The 21746-nt window shown below is 47.2% G+C and overlaps 1 protein-coding gene across 1 annotated transcript in view; it reads left to right on the forward strand.

Annotated features, from left to right (window-relative positions):
• The window catches only part of LOC139416970 (plexin B3), a 227327-nt gene that overhangs the window by 200010 nt on the left and 5571 nt on the right, over positions 1 to 21746 (forward strand). Inside the window, exons 27-36 of the mRNA XM_071166195.1 lie at positions 2 to 148; positions 1894 to 2053; positions 3962 to 4065; positions 6123 to 6204; positions 8582 to 8748; positions 8940 to 9100; positions 11171 to 11318; positions 17620 to 17684; positions 18492 to 18567; positions 19822 to 19896. Coding sequence (XP_071022296.1) covers positions 2 to 148; positions 1894 to 2053; positions 3962 to 4065; positions 6123 to 6204; positions 8582 to 8748; positions 8940 to 9100; positions 11171 to 11318; positions 17620 to 17684; positions 18492 to 18567; positions 19822 to 19896 — 1185 coding nt within the window. The remainder of the gene's footprint in view (position 1; positions 149 to 1893; positions 2054 to 3961; positions 4066 to 6122; positions 6205 to 8581; positions 8749 to 8939; positions 9101 to 11170; positions 11319 to 17619; positions 17685 to 18491; positions 18568 to 19821; positions 19897 to 21746) is intronic.

The following is a 21746-nucleotide window of genomic DNA, read 5'->3' on the forward strand; positions in this document are numbered from 1 at the left end:
GGAGGTGGCTGGGGAGCCCCTGTATATGCTGTACAGAGCCATCAAGTACCAGGTGGATAAGGGACCAGTAGACGCTGTGACGGGGAAGGCCAAGCGCACCCTGAACGACAGCCATCTACTGAGAGAGGACATCGACTACTGCTCTATCGTATGTCTCAGCCAAGCTCTCCCTCTCTCCTCTCTACTCTCTCTCTGTCTCTGTCTCTCTGTCTCTCTCTCTGTCTCTGTCTCTCTGTCTCTCTCTCTGTCTCTCTGTCTCTGGGCTTTTTCTTTTAGTTCATTCACTGCCAGACCAAATCCACCAGAGGCACTGATTGTTAGTCCCAGGTAGCTGTACCATTGGACATGTTCAACCATGGTATTTCCTATTTGAAGGACTGTCTGCTGCTCAGATTCCTGGATGTTTGTTGTCCAGTTGATTCTTTATTCCTGAAGAATGTTAAGTTGTCCCTGTAGATCTTGATCTGTTGGTGACAGTAGGGTCATCTGGGTAGAGCAGGAGGGGCTACAGACCTGTCCAACAACACTGGTAGTTTGTTGAAGTAGACGTTGAACAGGTTTGGACTTACACTGCACCCTTGTCTCACTCCTTGTGCAAAGAACTCTGTTCTTTTATTTTTCAGTTTAATACTACATGTGTTTTTAGATGTGGTATATTTTACCCCCAACGCCGCTGTGGAGGGTTCTGTAATATAATCCATCATCCATATGGAATCAAAAGCCATATGGAAAATCAACAAAACACGCAAATAAAACCCATTCCGACTAGTAGTTATTATGCTGACGTTGCTTCCAGAGGCAGTTTGGAACTCGGTAGTGAGCGTTGCAACCGAGGACAGATGATTTTTACGCGCTTCAGCACTCGGCGGTCCCGTTCTGTGAGCTTGTGTGGCCTACCACTTCGCGGCTGAGCCGTTGTTGCTCCTATACTTTTCTACTTCACAATAACAACAGCACTTATAGTGCAGTGTTAACAAGGCAGAAATGTGATGAACTACCTTGTTGGAAAGGTTGGCATCCTCATGACGGTGACACGATGAAAGTCACAGAGCTTTTCAGTATGGGCCATTCTACCACCGATGTTTGTCTATGGAGATTGCATGGGTGTGTGCCCGATTTTATCCACCTGTCAGCAACGGGTGTGGCTGAAATAGCCGAATCCACTCATTTGAAGGGGCGTCCACATACTTTTGGCCGTGTAGTGTATCAGGGAAGCAGCCACTCTCCAAAACCAGGTTGAACAGTTTGAATAAGTCTATTTAATCCCTGATGCTGTCAGGGACTGTCTTTAAGGCTTTTCTTCCAAAGTTCATTCTCAGTCATTTGTTAGTCAGTTGGGTTCTGGTTGTTTTTAATTGTGTTTTCTACGAAGATGAGTTTTTCTTGCGTATTGTTTTGGTTTAAAGTAAGGTCTTGTGATGGTATTTTCTCTCTCGCTCTCGCTCTCGCTCTCTCTCTCTCTCTCTCTCTCTCTCTCTCCCTCCCTCTTTCTCTCTCTCTCTCTGCTCTCTCTCTCTCTCTCTCTCTCTCTCTCTCTCTACTCTTCCTCTGCTCTCTCTCTCTCTCTCTACTCTTCCTCTCTCTCGCTCTCTCTCTCTCCCTCCCTCTCTCTCTCTATCTCTCTCTACTCTTCCTCTTCCTCTCTCTCTCTCTCTACTCTTCCTCTCTCTCTCTCTCTGCTCTCTCTCTCTCTCTGCTCTCTCTGTCTCTGCTCTCTCTGTCTCTGCTCTCTCTGTCTCTCTCTGCTCTCTCTCTCTCTCTTTCTCTCCCTCTGTCTCTCTCTCCTCTTCCAACTCTTTACTACCCTGCTGTTTGATATCAAGTTTCTGAGCCTACCTTAGTTTCCTTGGTTTGTGTGTTGACATCGTCCCCCCTCCTCTCTCCCCTGGTCAGACTCTGACGGTGATGGTGAAGAGTGGTGTGGAGGTGCAGCCATGTCCGGTCAAGGTGTTGGACACCGACACCATCACACAGGTCAAAGACAAGATCCTAGACCAGATCTATAAAGGAGCTCCCTTCTCACAGAGACCTGCTGCAGACTCACTAGACCTGGGTAAGGAACAGAGACCTGGGTAAAAAATAGAGGCCTGGGTAAGGAATAGAGGCCTGGGTAAGGAATAGAGGCCTGGGTAAGGAATAGAAGCCTGGGTAAGGAATAGAGGCCTGGGTAAGGACTAGAGGCCTGGGTAAGGAATAGAAGCCTGGGTAAGGACTAGAGAAACTGGGTAAGGAATAGAAGCCTGGGTAAGGAATAGAGGCCTGGGTAAGGAATAGAGGCCTGGGTAAGGAATAGAGGCCTGGGTAAGGAATAGAAGCCTGGGTAAGGAATAGAGGCCTGGGTAAGGACTAGAGGCCTGGGTAAGGACTAGAGGCCTGGGTAAGGAATAGAGGCCTGGGTAAGGAATAGAAGCCTGGGTAAGGAATAGAGGCCTGGGTAAGGACTAGAGGCCTGGGTAAGACCAGTGCAGTGGTTTCCAGAACCAATGTAAGGAATAATGAACCCATTTAGTTGGTAAAGCACCTTTCGTTCAACGCTTTGCAGCCCAAAGTGCAAACAGATATTTATTTGAAACCACACTTTACCTGTTTACCTGAGACCTGACATGTGTTAGCTAACTCAGTCTTGTAGCATTCAGGCAACACGGGTTCAACCCAGTCTTGCAGCATTCAGACAACCTGGGTTCAACCCAGTCTTGCAGCATTCAGGCAACACGGGTTCAACCCAGTCTTGTAGCATTCAGACAACCCGGGTTCAACCCAGTCTTGTAGCGTTCAGACAACCCGGGTTCAACCCAGTCTTGCAGCATTCAGACAACCCGGGTTCAACCCAGTCTTGCAGCATTCAGACAACCCGGGTTCAACCCAGTCTTGTAGCATTCAGACAACCTGGGTTCAACCCAGTCTTGCAGCATTCAGACAACCTGGGTTCAACCCAGTCTTGCAGCATTCAGACAACCCGGGTTCAACCCAGTCTTGCAGCATTCAGACAACCCGGGTTCAACCCAGTCTTGCAGCATTCAGACAACCCGGGTTCAACCCAGTCTTGTAGCATTCAGACAACCCGGGTTCAACCCAGTCTTGTAGCATTCAGACAACCCGGGTTCAACCCAGTCTTGTAGCATTCAGACAACCCGGGTTCAACCCAGTCTTGTAGCATTCAGGCAACCCGGGTTTCAACCCAGTCTTGTAGCATTCATACAACCCGGGTTCAACCCAGTCTTGTAGCATTCAGACAACCCGGGTTTCAACCCAGTCTTGTAGCATTCAGACAACCCGGGTTCAACCCAGTCTTGTAGCATTCAGACAACCTGGGTTCAACCCAGTCTTGTAGCATTCAGACAACCCGGGTTCAACCCAGTTTTGCAGCATTCAGAAAACCCGGTTTTAACCCAGTCTTGCAGCATTCAGACAACCCGGGTTCAACCCAGTCTTGCAGCATTCAGACAACCCGGGTTCAACCCAGTCTTGTAGCATTCAGACAACCCGGGTTCAACCCAGTCTTGTAGCATTCAGACAACCCGGGTTCAACCCAGTCTTGTAGCATTCAGGCAACCCGGGTTTCAACCCAGTCTTGTAGCATTCATACAACCCGGGTTCAACCCAGTCTTGTAGCATTCAGACAACCCGGGTTTCAACCCAGTCTTGTAGCATTCAGACAACCCGGGTTCAACCCAGTCTTGTAGCATTCAGACAACCTGGGTTCAACCCAGTCTTGTAGCATTCAGACAACCCGGGTTCAACCCAGTTTTGCAGCATTCAGAAAACCCGGTTTTAACCCAGTCTTGTAGCATTCAGACAACCCGGGTTCAACCCAGTCTTGCAGCATTCAGACAACCCGGGTTCAACCCAGTCTTGCAGCATTCAGACAACCTGGGTTCAACCCAGTCTTGTAGCATTCAGACAACCCGGGTTCAACCTAGTCTTTTAGCATTCAGACAACATATATGATTTGTCTCGTCAGAATGGCGCTCGGGACAGGCGGGTCACCTGACACTGTCAGACGATGACGTCACAGCGATCGTCCAGGGGCGCTGGAAGAAACTCAACACTCTGCAGCACTACAAGGTACCACACACACACACACACACACACATCCACTACACACAGAGACCACTATACAACCACCACTACACACAGAGACCACTATAGTGGTGGTCAGTAGGAGTGCAGAGTGGTGTTCAGTAGGAGTGCAGAGTGGTGTTCAGTAGGAGTGCAGAGTGGTGTTCAGTAGGAGTGCAGAGTGGTGTTCAGCAGGAGTGCAGAGTGGTGTTCAGTAGGAGTGCAGCGTCTTGTTCAGTAGGAGTAGAGTGCAGAGTGGTGTTCAGTAGGAGTGCAGAGTGGTGTTCAGTAGGAGTGCAGCGTCTTGTTCAGTAGGAGTAGAGTGCAGAGTGGTGTTCAGCAGGAGTGCAGAGTGGTGTTCAGTAGGAGTGCAGCGTCTTGTTCAGTAGGAGTAGAGTGCAGAGTGGTGTTCAGTAGGAGTGCAGAGTGGTGTTCAGTAGGAGTGCAGAGTGGTGTTCAGTAGGAGTGCAGAGTGGTGTTCAGCAGGAGTGCAGAGTGGTGTTCAGTAGGAGTGCAGAGTGGTGTTCAGTAGGAGTGCAGAGTGGTGTTCAGTAGGAGTGCAGAGTGGTGTTCAGTAGGAGTGCAGAGTGGTGTTCAGCAGGAGTGCAGAGTGGTGTTCAGTAGGAGTGCAGCGTCTTGTTCAGTAGGAGTAGAGTGCAGAGTGGTGTTCAGTAGGAGTGCAGAGTGGTGTTCAGTAGGAGTGCAGCGTCTTGTTCAGTAGGAGTAGAGTGCAGAGTGGTGTTCAGCAGGAGTGCAGAGTGGTGTTCAGTAGGAGTGCAGCGTCTTGTTCAGTAGGAGTAGAGTGCAGAGTGGTGTTCAGCAGGAGTGCAGAGTGGTGTTCAGTAGGAGTGCAGCGTCTTGTTCAGTAGGAGTAGAGTGCAGAGTGGTGTTCAGTAGGAGTGCAGAGTGGTGTTCAGTAGGAGTGCAGAGTGGTGTTCAGTAGGAGTGCAGAGTGGTGTTCAGTAGGAGTGCAGAGTGGTGTTCAGCAGGAGTGCAGAGTGGTGTTCAGTAGGAGTGCAGAGTGGTGTTCAGTAGGAGTGCAGAGTGGTGTTCAGTAGGAGTGCAGAGTGCTGTTCAGTAGGAGTGCAGAGTGGTGTTCAGTAGGAGTGCAGAGTGGTGTTCAGCAGGAGTGCAGAGTGGTGTTCAGTAGGAGTGCAGAGTGGTGTTCAGTAGGAGTGCAGAGTGGTGTTCAGCAGGAGTGCAGAGTGGTGTTCAGTAGGAGTGCAGAGTGGTGTTCAGCAGGAGTGCAGAGTGGTGTTCAGCAGGAGTGCAGAGTGGTGTTCAGTAGGAGTGCAGAGTGGTGTTCAGCAGGAGTGCAGAGTGGTGTTCAGTAGGAGTGCAGAGTGGTGTTCAGTAGGAGTGCAGAGTGGTGTTCAGTAGGAGTGCAGAGTGGTGTTCAGCAGGAGTGCAGAGTGGTGTTCAGTAGGAGTGCAGAGTGGTGTTCAGCAGGAGTGCAGAGTGGTGTTCAGTAGGAGTGCAGAGTGGTGTTCAGTAGGAGTGCAGAGTGGTGTTCAGCAGGAGTGCAGAGTGGTGTTCAGTAGGAGTGCAGAGTGGTGTTCAGTAGGAGTGCAGAGTGGTGTTCAGCAGGAGTGCAGAGTGGTGTTCAGTAGGAGTGCAGAGTGGTGTTCAGTAGGAGTGCAGAGTCTTGTTCAGCAGGAGTGCAGAGTGGTGTTCAGCAGGAGTGCAGAGTGGTGTTCAGCAGGAGTGCAGAGTGGTGTTCAGCAGGAGTGCAGAGTGGTGTTCAGTAGGAGTGCAGAGTGGTGTTCAGTAGGAGTGCAGAGTGGTGTTCAGCAGGAGTGCAGAGTGGTGTTCAGTAGGAGTGCAGAGTGGTGTTCAGTAGGAGTGCAGAGTCTTGTTCAGTAGGAGTGCAGAGTGGTGTTCAGCAGGAGTGCAGAGTGGTGTTCAGTAGGAGTGCAGAGTGGTGTTCAGTAGGCACAAAACAGGAAACAACTGGAAGGTGGAGAGCCTGTCTTATCCAATCAGAAACACTAACCCTTGTGCTGATGTGTTCCCCACTGAACACGGCTTGGATGTTGATAGCTTTTGGTGTTTTCTCTCCTCAGGTGCCAGACGGAGCTACAGTGGCTCTGATCCCCAGATCCGCTGCTGTCGTGGGGATTCACCAGGTCTACCAGACTGGAGAGAGTAAACACTGTTATATTACTGTAGAACCTGTTATTATAGAACCTGTTATACTATAGAACCTGTTATACTATAGAACCTGTTATACTACTATAGAACCTGTTATACTACTAAGGAACCTGTTATACTACTATAGAACCTGTTATACTATAGAACCTGTTATACTATAGAACCTGTTATTATAGAACCTGTTATACTACTATAGAACCTGTTATACTACTAAGGAACCTGTTATACTACTATAGAACCTGTTATACTATAGAACCTGTTATACTACTATAGAACCTGTTATACTACTATAGAACCTGTTATACTATAGAACCTGTTATACTATAGAACCTGTTATACTACTATAGAACCTGTTATACCACTATAGAACCTGTTATACTACTATAGAACCTGTTATACTACTATAGAACCTGTTATACTACTATAGAACCTGTTATACTACTACGAAACCTGTTTTACTACGGAACCTGTTATACTACTATAGAACCTGTTATACTACTATAGAACCTGTTATACTATAGAACCTGTTATACTACTATAGAACCTGTTATACCACTATAGAACCTGTTATACTACTATAGAACCTGTTATACTACTATAGAACCTGTTATACTACTATAGAACCTGTTATACTATAGAACCTGTTATTATAGAACCTGTTATACTACTATAGAACCTGTTATACTACTATAGAACCTGTTATACTACTATAGAACCTGTTATACTACTATAGAACCTGTTATACTACTATAGAACCTGTTATACTATAGAACCTGTTATACTATAGAACCTGTTATACTACTATAGAACCTGTTATACTACTATAGAACCTGTTATACCATAGAACCTGTTATACTACTATAGAACCTGTTATACTACTATAGAACCTGTTATGCCATAGAACCTGTTATACTACTATAGAACCTGTTATACTATAGAACCTGTTATACTACTATATAACCTGTTATACTACTATAGAACCTGTTATACTACTATAGAACCTGTTATACTATAGAACCTGTTATACTATAGAACCTGTTATACTATAGAACCTGTTATACCGTAGAACCTGTTATACTGTAGAACCTGTTATACTATAGAACCTGTTATACTACTATAGAACCTGTTATACCATATAACCTGTTATACTATAGAACCTGTTATACCGTAGAACCTGTTATACTGTAGAACCTGTTATACTATAGAACCTGTTATACTACTATAGAACCTGTTATACTACTATAGAACCTGTTATACTATAGAACCTGTTATACTATAGAACATGTTATACTACTATAGAACCTGTTATACTATAGAACCTGTTATACCGTAGAACCTGTTATACTGTAGAACCTGTTATACTATAGAACCTGTTATACTACTATAGAACCTATTATACTACTATAGAACCTGTTATACTATAGAACCTGTTATACTATAGAACATGTTATACTACTATAGAACCTGTTATACTGTAGAACCTGTTATACTATAGAACCTGTTATACTACCATAGAACCTGTTATACTATAGAACCTGTTATACTATACAACCTGTTATACTACTATAGAACATACTATATAGCCTGTTTAATACTATATAGCCTGTTTAATACTATATAGCCTGTTATAATACTATATAGCCTGTTTAATACTATATAGCCTGTTATAATACTATATAGCCTGTTATAATACTATATAGCCTGTTTAATACTATATAGCCTGTTATAATACTATATAGCCTGTTATACTACTATATAGCCTGTTTAATAATATATAGCCTGTTTAATACTATATAGGCTGTTATAATACTATATAGCCTGTTATAATACTATATAGCCTGTTTAATACTATATAGCCTGTTATAATACTATATAGCCTGTTATAATACTATATAGCCTGTTTAATACTATATAGCCTGTTTAATACTATATAGGCTGTTATAATACTATATAGCCTGTTTAATACTATATAGCCTGTTTAATACTATATAGCCTGTTATAATACTATATAGCCTGTTTAATACTATATAGCCTGTTTAATACTATATAGCCTGTTATAATACTATATAGCCTGTTATAATACTATATAGCCTGTTTAATACTATATAGCCTGTTATAATACTATATAGCCTGTTTAATACTATATAGCCTGTTTAATACTATATAGCCTGTTTAATACTATGTAAGAACTGTTTCCAAAATGTCACCCTGTTCATATATCAAAGAGATGTACTACTATAGTATAAGGGATATGTTTCCCCCTGTCCAAAATGGCACCCTATACCCCTTGGTAGGACACTAGTTTTAGGGAATACAGTGCCATTTCAATTTAAGTGTGACCTGGAAGTGTGTCCCTCTGTGCGCTCCGTAGAGACACCCATGTTGGAGGGGGAGGGGGAGGAGGGGCTGAGGCTGTGGCACCTGGTGAAGTCCAACGAGGAACCAGAGATCCCCAAACACAGGAAGAGCAGCATGAGAGAGAGGGAGAGGGCCAAGGCCATACCAGAGATATACCTGACACGACTACTATCTATGAAGGTATGTACACACACACACACACACACACACACACACACACACACACACACACACACACACACACAGAGGGAACAAACCAAGGCTATACCAGTTACATACTGTATTACGCATACTGTTTGAATGTAGATGCTATATAGATATGTAGCTGGTAAAGTATATATACCCAGCTGTTGTGTCTCTCTCCCCTCCAGGGTACGCTGCAGAAGTTTGTCGACGATGTGTTCGTAGCCATCCTCAACACCAAGCGCCCTCCTCCCATCGCTGTGCGTTTCTTCTTCGACTTCCTGGATGACATGGCGGAGAAACACGGCATCGACGACCCCGAGACCGTGCACATCTGGAAGACCAACAGGTCAGTCAGACAACCATTGACTGATTGATGCTTATTGTTCTTCAGGAGGTCCAACGGGCCCAGTCAGTCACTGGGTCCTGGTTTTTTCTTTCTGTAAAGTCTACAGTGCTTTGCAAAAGTATTCATCCCCCTTGGTGTTTTTTCCTATTTTGTTGCATTACAACCTGTAATTTATATGGGTTTTTTATTTGGATTTCATGTAATAGACACACACAAAGTAGTCCAAATCGGTGAAGTGAAATGAAAAAAAAAATGTTGTTTCAAAAAATGCTAAAACAATGTAAAACGGGAAAGTGGTGAGTGTATATGTATTCACACCCTTTACTATGAAGCCCCTAAATAAGATCTGGTGCAACCAATTACCTTCAGAAGTCACACTATTCATTCAATAAAAGTCCACCTGTGTGCAATCTAAGTGTCACATGATCTCAGTATATATACACCTGTTCTGAAAGGCCCCAGAGTCTGCAACACCACCAAGAATGCGGCACCATGAAGACCAAGGAGCTCTCCAAACAGGTCAGGGACAAAGTTGTGGAGAAGTACAGATCAGGGTGGGGTTATAAAAAAACATCCCAAACTTTGAACATCCCACAGAGCACCATTAAATCCATTATTAAAAAATGGAAAGAATATGGTACCACAACAAGCCTGCCAAGAGAGGGCCGCCCACCAAAACTCACAGACCAGGCAAGGAGGGCATTAATCAGAGAGGCAACAAAGAGACCAAAGATAACCCTGAAGGAGCTGCAAAGCTCCACAGTGGAGATTGGAGTATCTGTCCATAGGACCACCTTAAGCCGTACACTCCACAGAGCTGGACTTTACAGAAGAGTGGCCAGAAAAAAAGCCATTGCTTAAAGAAAAAAACAAGCAAACACATTTGGTGTCACCAAAAGGCTTGTGGGAGACTCCCCAAACATATGGAAGAAGGTACTCTGGTCAGATGAGACTCAAATTGAGCTTTTTGGACATCAAGGAAAACGCTATGTCTGGCGCAAACCCAACACCTCTCATCACTCCAAGAACACCTTCATCACCCACAGTGAAGCACGGTGGTGGCAGCATCATGCTGTGGGGATGTTTTTCATCGGCAGGAACTGAGAAACTGGTAAGAATTGAAGGAATGATGGATGGCGCTAAATGCAGGGAAATTCTTGAGGGAAACAGTTTGTCTTCCAGAGATTTGAGACTGGGACGGAGGTTCACCTTCCAGCAGGACAGTGACCCTAAGCATACTGCTAAAGCAGTGGTTTAAGGGGAAACATTTAAATGTCTTGGAATGGCCTAGTCAAAGCCCAGATCTCAATCCAATTGAGAATCTGTGGTATGACTTAAAGATTGCTGTACACCAGTGGAACCCATCCAACTTGAAGGAGCTGGAGTTGTTTTTCCTTGAAGAATGGGCAAAAATCCCAGTGGCTAGATGTGTCAAGGTTATAGAGACATACCCCAAGAGACTTGCAGCTGTAAGTGCTGCAAAAGGTGGCTCTACAAAGTATTGACTTGGGGGGTTGAATAGTTAGGCACGCTCAGGTTTTCAGTTTTTTTTTGTCTTATTTCTTGTTTGTTTCCCAAGAAAAAATATTTCGCATCTTCAAAGTGGTGGGCATGTTGTGTAAATCAAATGATACAAACCCCCCCGAAAAAATTCATTTTAATTCCAGGTTGTAAGGGCAACAAAATAGGAAAATGAATACTTTCACAAGCCACTGTAAATACATTTTTAAAAGAAGCAGCTTTTGGTAAGCTGCTGTCTAACAGAACATATAACTTTAATCAAATGAAAGTCTTCTGTCTTCTATTATAAAAGTTCACTGAAAATTAGAAGAGAGTGTGAGACTTTCAATGGTCGTTTCTGAGATTGACTGCATTGCAATCAGTGACTGAGCAGACTGACTGAGCAGACTGACTGATCACCTTGCGTCCTGAATAACTGCTGGTTGTTATAATTCCCTCTTCTGTCGGTGATCAGCGACGTGATATTCTTGAACACTGTCATTGTATTTTCTTCCGTAAAGGACTGACGTTTCCCTGGATAACCACCTCTCCTCCCTCCCTTTCCTCCAGCCTGCCTCTGAGGTTCTGGGTCAACATCCTGAAGAACCCTCAGTTTGTGTTTGACGTCCAGGTGACCGATAGCGTGGACGCCGTCCTCTCTGTCATCGCGCAGACGTTCATCGACTCCTGCACCACCTCCGAACACAAAGTCGGACGGGTCAGTCATTTTTTTGTTGTTGTTGAAAATAGTATTTTTATAGAAATGTCATAAATGTTCTCCCATAACAAAGAAACAAAACAAAAAAAGACAGATATTAAACACACAAAAACTCAGTTTAAAAAAGGAATTGGGTCCAACACGTGGAACATAAAGTGTAATCCTGAGACAAGTAAACAACCACCATTCTAGTCACGCCCTGACCATAGAGAGCCCTCTGGGTTTTCTATGGTGTAATCGGTCAGGGCGTGACTAGGGGGGTTTTCTAGGTGTTGTGTTTCTATGTTGGTGTGTGTGTCTGGGCCCCAAGGTGCAGCAGCGTGAGTAGAGTAGGCACTATACAAAACAATATCCCACATCACAGGTGGGAAAAAAGGGACACACTAAGTATGATCCCCAATTAGATGTAACGATTATCAGCTGCCTCCAATTGGGAACCATACACACACACCAACATAGAAACATAACACCTAGAAAACCCCCCTAGTCACGCCCTGACCTATTACACCATGGAGAACCCCGAGGGCTCTCTATGGTCAGGGCGTGACAATTCTAAGTAAATCCTTGCAGCAGAATAGCTGATAAATCAGTTTCTAGGTCATTTAAATAAGGTTCCCACACTTTGTAGAACTGATCTGTTGTATAATGCAATGTACATGTCAGATATTCCAATGGCACCCATTCAAATAGTATCTTATGCCAATCCTTAATAGAAGGGACCTTGTCATTAATCCACCGCGCAGCGCAGCATCTCAGTGCAAGAGGTGTCACGACAGTACCTGGTTCGAATCCGGGCTGTATCACATTCGGCCGTGATTGTCCCGTGTGGTGGGGCACAATTGCGTCGTCCGGGTTTGGTCGGGGTAGACCGTCATTGTAAATAATAATTTGTTCTTAACTGACTTGCCGAGTTAATTTTTAAAAAATTAAATACAATTTTAAAAAGAGGAGGTTTTTCCCCTCGCTGCGAAGGTTAGGATGTTGTAAAGACTCCTCTTGCACACAGAAGTAACATGCCTACTAGGGAGACCTAACAGTAAAGAAGATGGCTCCAATTCTAGGTCGACCCCCTAGGATCTTTTCAATTTCTTGCAGAACACCAGACCAGTATCTTAGTATTTTGGTACATGACCATAAACAATGTGTTAGGGTGCCTGTATCAGTCTGACATTTAAGACACTGAGGAGAAGAGGAAGAGGAGCTGAAAACATGTCTGTGATTTGGGGATGTATGCAATCTGTGTATTATTCTGAACTGGATTCTCTAGTACGATTACATAGAGATATTGTTTTTGCATATCTCCAAATGTCCTCACACATCTCCTCGTCAATAGTAACAGACAATTCTCTGTTTGTCTACGGTAGAAAAGGACCTGAAAGGATCATAAATACCATATACAGACATTTTCCTTTGTGAGGGGGGAAAAAAAACATCAGTGTTGGGGTTTACTGGTCTAGGAACAGTGGGTTAACTGGACTAGGAACAGTGGGTTAACTGGTCTGGGAACAGTGGGTTAACTGGTCTGGGAACAGTGGGTTAACTGGTCTGGGAACAGTGGGTTAACTGGACTAGGAACAGTGGGTTAACTGGTCTGGGAACAGTGGGTTAACTGGACTAGGAACAGTGGGTTAACTGACTGTTCAGAGGCAGAACGACAGATTTTTACCATGTCAGCTCGGGGATTTGAACTTGCAACCTTTCGGTTACTAGTCCAACACTCTAACCACTAGGCTACCCTGCCGCCTCTACACTCTAACCACTAGGCTACCCTGCCGCCTCTACACTCTAACCACTAGGCTACCCTGCCCCCTCTACACTCTAACCACTAGGCTACCCTGCCGCCTCTACACTCTAACCACTAGGCTACCTGCCGCCTCTACACTCTAACCACTAGGCTACCCTGCCGCCTCTACACTCTAACCACTAGACTACCTGCCGCCTCTACACTCTAACCACTAGGCTACCCTGCCGCCCCTACACTCTAACCACTAGGCTACCCTGCCTCCTCTACACTCTAACCACTAGACTACCTGCCACCTCTACACTCTAACCACTAGGTTACCTGCCGCCCCTACACTCTAACCACTAGACTACCTGCCTCCTCTACACTCTAACCACTAGGTTACCTGCCTCCGCTACACTCTAACCACTAGGCTACCTGCCGCCCCTACACTCTAACCACTAGACTACCTGCCTCCCCTACACTCTAACCACTAGACTACCTGCCACCTCTACACTCTAACCACTAGGCTACCTGCCACCTCTACACTCTAACCACTAAGCTACCTGCCGCCCCTACACTCTAACCACTAGGCTACCTGCCACCCCTACACTCTAACCACTAGGCTACCTGCCACCCCTACACTCTAACCACTAGACTACCTGCCGCCCCTACAATCTAACCACTAGGCTACCTGCCACCTCTACACTCTAACCACTAGGTTACCTGCCGCCCCTACACTCTAACCACTAGGCTACCTGCCGCCCCTACAATCTAACCACTAGGCTACCTGCCGCCCCTACAATCTAACCACTAGGCTACCTACCACCCCTACCCTCTAACCACTAGGCTACCTGCCCCCCTACCCTCTAACCACTAGGCTACCTGCCACCCCTACACTCTAACCACTAGGCTACCTGCCTCCCCTACACTCTAACCACTAGGCTACCTGCCACCCCTACACTCTAACCACCAGGCTACCTGCCTCCCCTACACTCTAACCACTAGGCTACCTGCCACCCCTACACTCTAACCACTAGGCTACCTGCCACCTCTACACTCTAACCACTAGGCTACCTGCCTCCCCAACACTCTAACCACTAGGCTACCCTGCCGCCCCTACACTCTAACCACTAGGCTACCCTGCCGCCCCTACACTCTAACCACTAGGCTACCCTGCCACCTCTACACTCTAACCACTAGACTACCTGCCACCTCTACACTCTAACCACTAGGTTACCTGCCGCCCCTACACTCTAACCACTAGACTACCTGCCTCCTCTACACTCTAACCACTAGGTTACCTGCCTCCTCTACACTCTAACCACTAGGCTACCTGCCGCCCCTACACTCTAACCACTAGACTACCTGCCACCTCTACACTCTAACCACTAGGCTACCTGCCCCCCTACCCTCTAACCACTAGGCTACCTGCCACCCCTACACTCTAACCACTAGGCTACCTGCCTCCCCTACACTCTAACCACTAGGCTACCTGCCACCCCTACACTCTAACCACCAGGCTACCTGCCTCCCCTACACTCTAACCACTAGGCTACCTGCCACCCCTACACTCTAACCACTAGGCTACCTGCCACCTCTACACTCTAACCACTAGGCTACCCTGCCGCCCCTACACTCTAACCACTAGGCTACCCTGCCACCTCTACACTCTAACCACTAGACTACCTGCCACCTCTACACTCTAACCACTAGGTTACCTGCCGCCCCTACACTCTAACCACTAGACTACCTGCCTCCTCTACACTCTAACCACTAGGTTACCTGCCTCCTCTACACTCTAACCACTAGGCTACCTGCCGCCCCTACACTCTAACCACTAGACTACCTGCCACCTCTACACTCTAACCACTAGGCTACCTGCCACCTCTACACTCTAACCACTAAGCTACCTGCCGCCTCTACACTCTAACCACTAGGCTACCTGCCGCCCCTACACTCTAACCACTAAGCTACCTGCCGCCCATACACTCTAACCACTAGGCTACCTGCCCCCCCTACACTCTAACCACTAGGCTACCCTGCCGCCCTACACTCTAACCACTAGGCTACCTGCCACCCCAACACTCTAACCACTAGGCTACCTGCCCCCCCTACACTCTAACCACTAGGTTACCTGCCGCCCTTACACTCTAACCACTAGGTTACCTGCCGCCCCTACACTAGGCTACCCTGCCACCTCTACACTCTAACCACTAGGCTACCTGCCCCCCTACACTCTAACCACTAGGCTACCTGCCTCCTCTACACTCTAACCACTAGGCTACCTGCCACCTCTACACTCTAACCACTAGGCTACCTGCCGCCCCTACACTCTAACCACTAGGCTACCTGCCACCCCAACACTCTAACCACTAGGCTACCTGCCCCCCCTACACTCTAACCACTAGGCTACCTGCCCCCCTACACTCTAACCACTAGGCTACCTGCCACCCCAACACTCTAACCACTAGGCTACCTGCCACCCCTACACTCTAACCACTAGGCTACCTGCCTCCCTTACACACTAACCACTAGGCTACCTGCCTCCCCTACACTCTAACCACTAGACTACCTGCCTCCCCTACACTCTAACCACTAGGCTACCTGCCTCCTCTACACTCTAACCACTAGACTACCTGCCTCCTCTACACTCTAACCACTAGGCTACCTGCCTCCCCAACACTCTAACCACTAGGCTACCTGCCACCCCTACACTCTAACCACTAGACTACCTGCCTCCCCAACACTCTAACCACTAGGCTACCTGCCACCTCTACACTCTAACCACTAGACTACCTGCCTCCTCTACACTCTAACCACTAGACTACCTGCCTCCTCTACACTCTAACCACTAGGCTACCTGCCTCCCCAACACTCTAACCACTAGGCTACCTGCCACCCCAACACTCTAACCACTAGGCTACCTGCCTCCTCTACACTCTAACCACTAGGCTACCTGCCTCCTCTACACTCTAACCACTAGGCTACCTGCCTCCTCTACACTCTAACCACTAGGCTACCTGCCGCCCCTACACTCTAACCACTAGACTACCTGCCTCCTCTACACTCTAACCACTAGGCTACCTGCCTCCTCTACACTCTAACCACTAGGCTACCTGCCACCCCTACACTCTAACCACTAGGTTACCTGCCACCCCTACACTCTAACCACTAGGCTACCCACGCCCCTACACTCTAACCACTAGGCTACCTACCCCCCCTACACTCTAACCACTAGGCTACCTGCCTCCCCTACACTCTAACCACTAGGCTACCTGCCACCCCTACACTCTAACCACTAGGCTACCTGCCTCCCCTACACTCTAACCACTAGGCTACCTGCCGCCCCTACACTCTAACCACTAGGCTACCTACCTCCCCTACACTCTAACCACTAGGCTACCTGCCGCCCCTACACTCTAACCACTAGGTTACCTGCCGCCCCTACACTCTAACCACTAGGCTACCTGCCTCCCCTACACTCTAACCACTAGTCTACCTGCCTCCTCTACACTCTAACCACTAGGCTACCCTGCCGCCTCTACACTCTAACCACTAGGCTACCTGCCTCCTCTCCACTCTAACCACTAGACTACCTGCCTCCTCTACACTCTAACCACTAGGCTAACTGCCTCCTCTACACTCTAACCACTAGGCTACCTGCCTCCTCTACACTCTAACCACTAGGCTACCTGCCTCCTCTCCACTCTAACCACTAGACTACCTGCCTCCTCTACACTCTAACCACTAGGCTAACTGCCTCCTCTACACTCTAACCACTAGGCTACCTGCCTCCTCTACACTCTAACCACTAGGCTACCTGCCTCCTCTCCACTCTAACCACTAGACTACCTGCCTCCTCTACACTCTAACCACTAGGCTAACTGCCTCCTCTACACTCTAACCACTAGGCTACCTGCCTCCCCTACACTCTAACCACTAGTCTACCTGCCTCCTCTACACTCTAACCACTAGGCTACCTGCCCCCCTACACTCTAACCACTAGGCTACCTGCCGTCCCTACACTCTAACCACTAGGCTACCTGCCTCCTCTACACTCTAACCACTAGGCTACCTGCCGCCCCTACACTCTAACCACTAGGCTACCTGCCGTCCCTACACTCTAACCACTAGGCTACCTGCCGCCCCTACACTCTAACCACTAGGCTACCTGCCTCCCCTACACTCTAACCACTAGACTACCTGCCTCCCCTACACTCTAACCACTAGGCTACCTGCCCCCCCTACACTCTAACCACTAGGTTACCTGCCGCCCCAATATCTGGGTTGTTAATAATTGCGGTATAGAGCAGAGTTTAGTTTGGACCTTGGGTCTGTCATTTTATTAAATAAATAAAACACAATCTGCTTGTATTTGTTTATTTATTCATTTGAATGAATTTGTTATTTAGAGGGAATCAGTAATCATTGATTGGGGTCAGGACAGGAGATCTCGTAGGTCCTCATCATTTCTGTTCAGAGTCGTTTAGTATGACGATGATGATGATGACGATGGTCGTTTTGTTTTTGACAAACATAATCTCTCTTAACGTGGTGATGTTGATTTCCTGCCAACAGGACTCTCCAGTGAACAAGTTGCTCTACGCCAGAGAGATCCCCAGATACAAGCAGCTGGTTGAGAGGTGAGACAGACATTCATAATGAATCAATAGAAAAACTCTCCATTCAGGCATTATTATAATTCTTACTCAGGAGCTATTGGAGCTGGTTATTGGAGCTGGTTATTGGAGCTAGGTTATTGGAGCTGGTTATTGGAGCTAGTTATTGGAGCTAGTTATTGGAGCTGGTTATTGGAGCTGGTTATTGGAGCTGGTTATTGGAGCTGGTTATTGGAGCTAGTTATTGGAGCTGGTTATTGGAGCTGGTTATTGGAGCTGGTTATTGGAGCTGGTTTTTGGAGCTGGTTATTGGAGCTAGGTTATTGGAGCTGGTTATTGGAGCTGGTTATTGGAGCTGGTTATTGGAGCTGGTTATTGGAGCTAGGTTATTGGAGCTAGGTTATTGGAGCTGGTTATTGGAGCTGGTTATTGGAGCTAGGTTATTGGAGCTGGTTATTGGAGCTGGTTATTGGAGCTGGTCATTGGAGCTGGTCATTGGAGCTGGTTATTGGAGCTAGGTTATTGGAGCTAGGTTATTGGAGCTGGTTATTGGAGCTGGTTATTGGTGCTAGGTATTACAGTGTTCTGTGGGTATTGTTCCAGGTATTACAGTGTGTTCTGTGGGTATTGTTCCAGGTATTACAGTGTGTTCTGTGGGTGTTGTTCCAGGTATTACAGTGTTCTGTGGGTGTTGTTCCAGGTATTACAGTGTTCTATGGGTGTTGTTCCAGGTATTACAGTGTTCTGTGGGTATTGTTCCAGGTATTACAGTGTTCTGTGGGTGTTGTTCCAGGTATTACAGTGGGTATTGTTCTGTGGGTATTGTTCCAGGTATTACAGTGACATCCACAGTGCAGCGTCTGGCTGTTACCAAGAGATGAACTCTACTCTAACGGAGCTGTCTGGGGTGAGTGGAGATTTAAACTCTCTCCTCTACCCTCTCTACCCTCCTCCCTCGTCCTCTCCTCTACCCTCCTCCCTCGTCCTCTCCTCTAACCTCCTCCCTCGTCCTCTCCTCTCCCCTCTCTACCCTCCTCCCTCGTCCTCTCCTCTACCCTCCTCCCTCGTCCTCTCCTCTACCCTCCTCCCTCGTCCTCTCCTCTACCCTCGTCCTCTCCTCTACCCTCTCTACCCTCCTCCCTCGTCCTCTCCTCTACCCTCCTCCCTCGTCCTCTCCTCTCCTCTACCCTCCTCATTCGTCCTCTCCTCTCCTCTACCCTCCTCATTCGTCCTCTCCTCTACCCTCTCTACCCTCCTCCCTCGTCCTCTCCTCTCCTCTACCCTCCTCATTCGTCCTCTCCTCTACCCTCTCTACCCTCCTCCCTCGTCCTCTCCTCTACCCTCCTCCCTCGTCCTCTCCTCTCCTCTACCCTCCTCATTCGTCCTCTCCTCTCCTCTGCCCTCCTCCCTTGTCCTCCCTCCTCCCTCGTCCTCTCCTCTCCTCTACCCTCCTCATTCGTCCTCTCCTCTCCTCTGCCCTCCTCCCTCGTCCTCTCCTCTACCCTCTCTACCCTCCTCCCTCGTCCTCTCCTCTCCTCTACCCTCTCTACCCTCCTCCCTCGTCCTCTCCTCTACCCTCCTCCCTTGTCCTCTCCTCTCCTCTACCCTCCTCCCTCGTCCTCTCCTCTCCTCTACCCTCCTCATTCGTCCTCTCCTCTACCCTCTCTACCCTCCTCCCTCGTCCTCTCCTCTACCCTCCTCCCTCGTCCTCTCCTCTCCTCTACCCTCCTCATTCGTCCTCTCCTCTCCTCTGCCCTCCTCCCTCGTCCTCCCTCCTCCCTCGTCCTCTCCTCTCCCCTCCTCATTCGTCCTTTCCTCTCCTCTGCCCTCCTCCCTCGTCCTCTCCTCTACCCTCTCTACCCTCCTCCCTCGTCCTCTCCTCTCCTCTACCCTCCTCCCTCGTCCTCTCCTCTCCTCTACCCTCCTCCCTCGTCCTCTCCTCTCCTCTACCCTCCTCATTCGTCCTCTCCTCTACCCTCTCTACCCTCCTCCCTCGTCCTCTCCTCTCCTCTACCCTCCTCCCTCGTCCTCTCCTCTCCTGTCCACTCTACTCAACCCAGCTCTACTCTACTCTGAGATTATTATAGAGTCATGTTGTTGTAATGTACAGTACTGGTAACCAGTAGATTGTAACATTGTGTTTCCGTGTTTGACATTTCAGAGTTTTGGATCAGACATGAACAGTCTGGTGGCTCTGCTTGAGTTGTATAAGTACATCAACAAATACTACGACCAGGTATATACACACACACATACACACACAGAACACACACACCACACATACATATACACACACACATACACACACACACACACACACCACACATACATACATACATACACACACACACAGAGAACACACACACCACACATACACACCACACATACACACACACAGAGAGAACACACACACCACACATACACACCACACATACACACACAGAGAACACACACACCACACATACACACACACACAGAGAACACACACACCACACATACACACCACACATACACACACATACACACACACACAGAACATACACACCACACATACACACACACACCACACATACACACCACACATACACACACATACACACACACACACAGAGAACACACACCACACATACACACCACACATACACACACACACACAGAACACACACACCACACATACACACACACACACAGAGAACACACACACCACACATACACACACAGAGAAGACACACACCACACATACACACACAGAGAACACACACACCACACATGCACACACACACACACAGAGAACACACACACCACACATACACACACAGAGAACACACACACCACACATACACACCACACATATACACACACAGAGAACACACACACCACACATACACACACACAGAGAACACACACACCACACATACACACACACACAGGGTACACACACACCACACATACACACACACACAGGGAACACACACACCACACATACACACACACACAGAATACACACACCACACATACACACACACACACACACACAGAGAACACACACACCACACACACACAGAACACACACACCACACATACACACACACACACACACAGAGAACACACACACCACACATACACACACACAGAGATCACACACTCCACACATACACACATACACACAGAACACACACACAACACACACTCACACACACACACACACACACAACACACACACCACACAAACAACACACACCACACATACACACAACACACACACCACACAAACAACACACACACCACACATTCACACAACACACACACCACACAAACAACACACACTACACATACACACAACACACACACCACACAAACAACACACACACCACACAAACACACAGTCCTTTATAAGTACTGATGCTGTCTGTCTGTAGATCATCATGTCTCTACTGTACTATCTGATAGTGAATCCTTTATAAGTACTGATGCTGTCTGTCTGTAGATCATCATGTCTCTACTGTACTATCTGATAGTGAATGCTGTCTGTCTGTAGATCATCGTGTCTCTACTGTAATCTACTGTACTATCTGATAGTGAATGCTGTCTGTCTGTAGGTCATCATGTCTCTACTGTAATCTACTGTACTATCTGATAGTGAATCCTTTATAAGTACTGATGCTGTCTGTCTGTAGGTCATCATGTCTCTACTGTACTATCTGATAGTGAATCCTTTATAAGTACTGATGCTGTCTGTCTGTAGATCATCATGTCTCTACTGTACTATCTGATAGTGAATGCTGTCTGTCTGTAGATCATCGTGTCTCTACTGTACTATCTGATAGTGAATGCTGTCTGTCTGTAGGTCATCATGTCTCTACTGTAATCTACTGTACTATCTGATAGTGAATCCTTTATAAGTACTGATGCTGTCTGTCTGTAGGTCATCATGTCTCTACTGTACTATCTGATAGTGAATGCTGTCTGTCTGTAGATCATCGTGTCTCTACTGTACTATCTGATAGTGAATGCTGTCTGTCTGTAGGTCATCATGTCTCTACTGTAATCTACTGTACTATCTGATAGTGAATCCTTTATAAGTAC

The sequence above is a fragment of the Oncorhynchus clarkii genome, chromosome 9 (assembly GCF_045791955.1).
Source record: "Oncorhynchus clarkii lewisi isolate Uvic-CL-2024 chromosome 9, UVic_Ocla_1.0, whole genome shotgun sequence".
Lineage (NCBI taxonomy): Eukaryota > Metazoa > Chordata > Actinopteri > Salmoniformes > Salmonidae > Oncorhynchus > Oncorhynchus clarkii.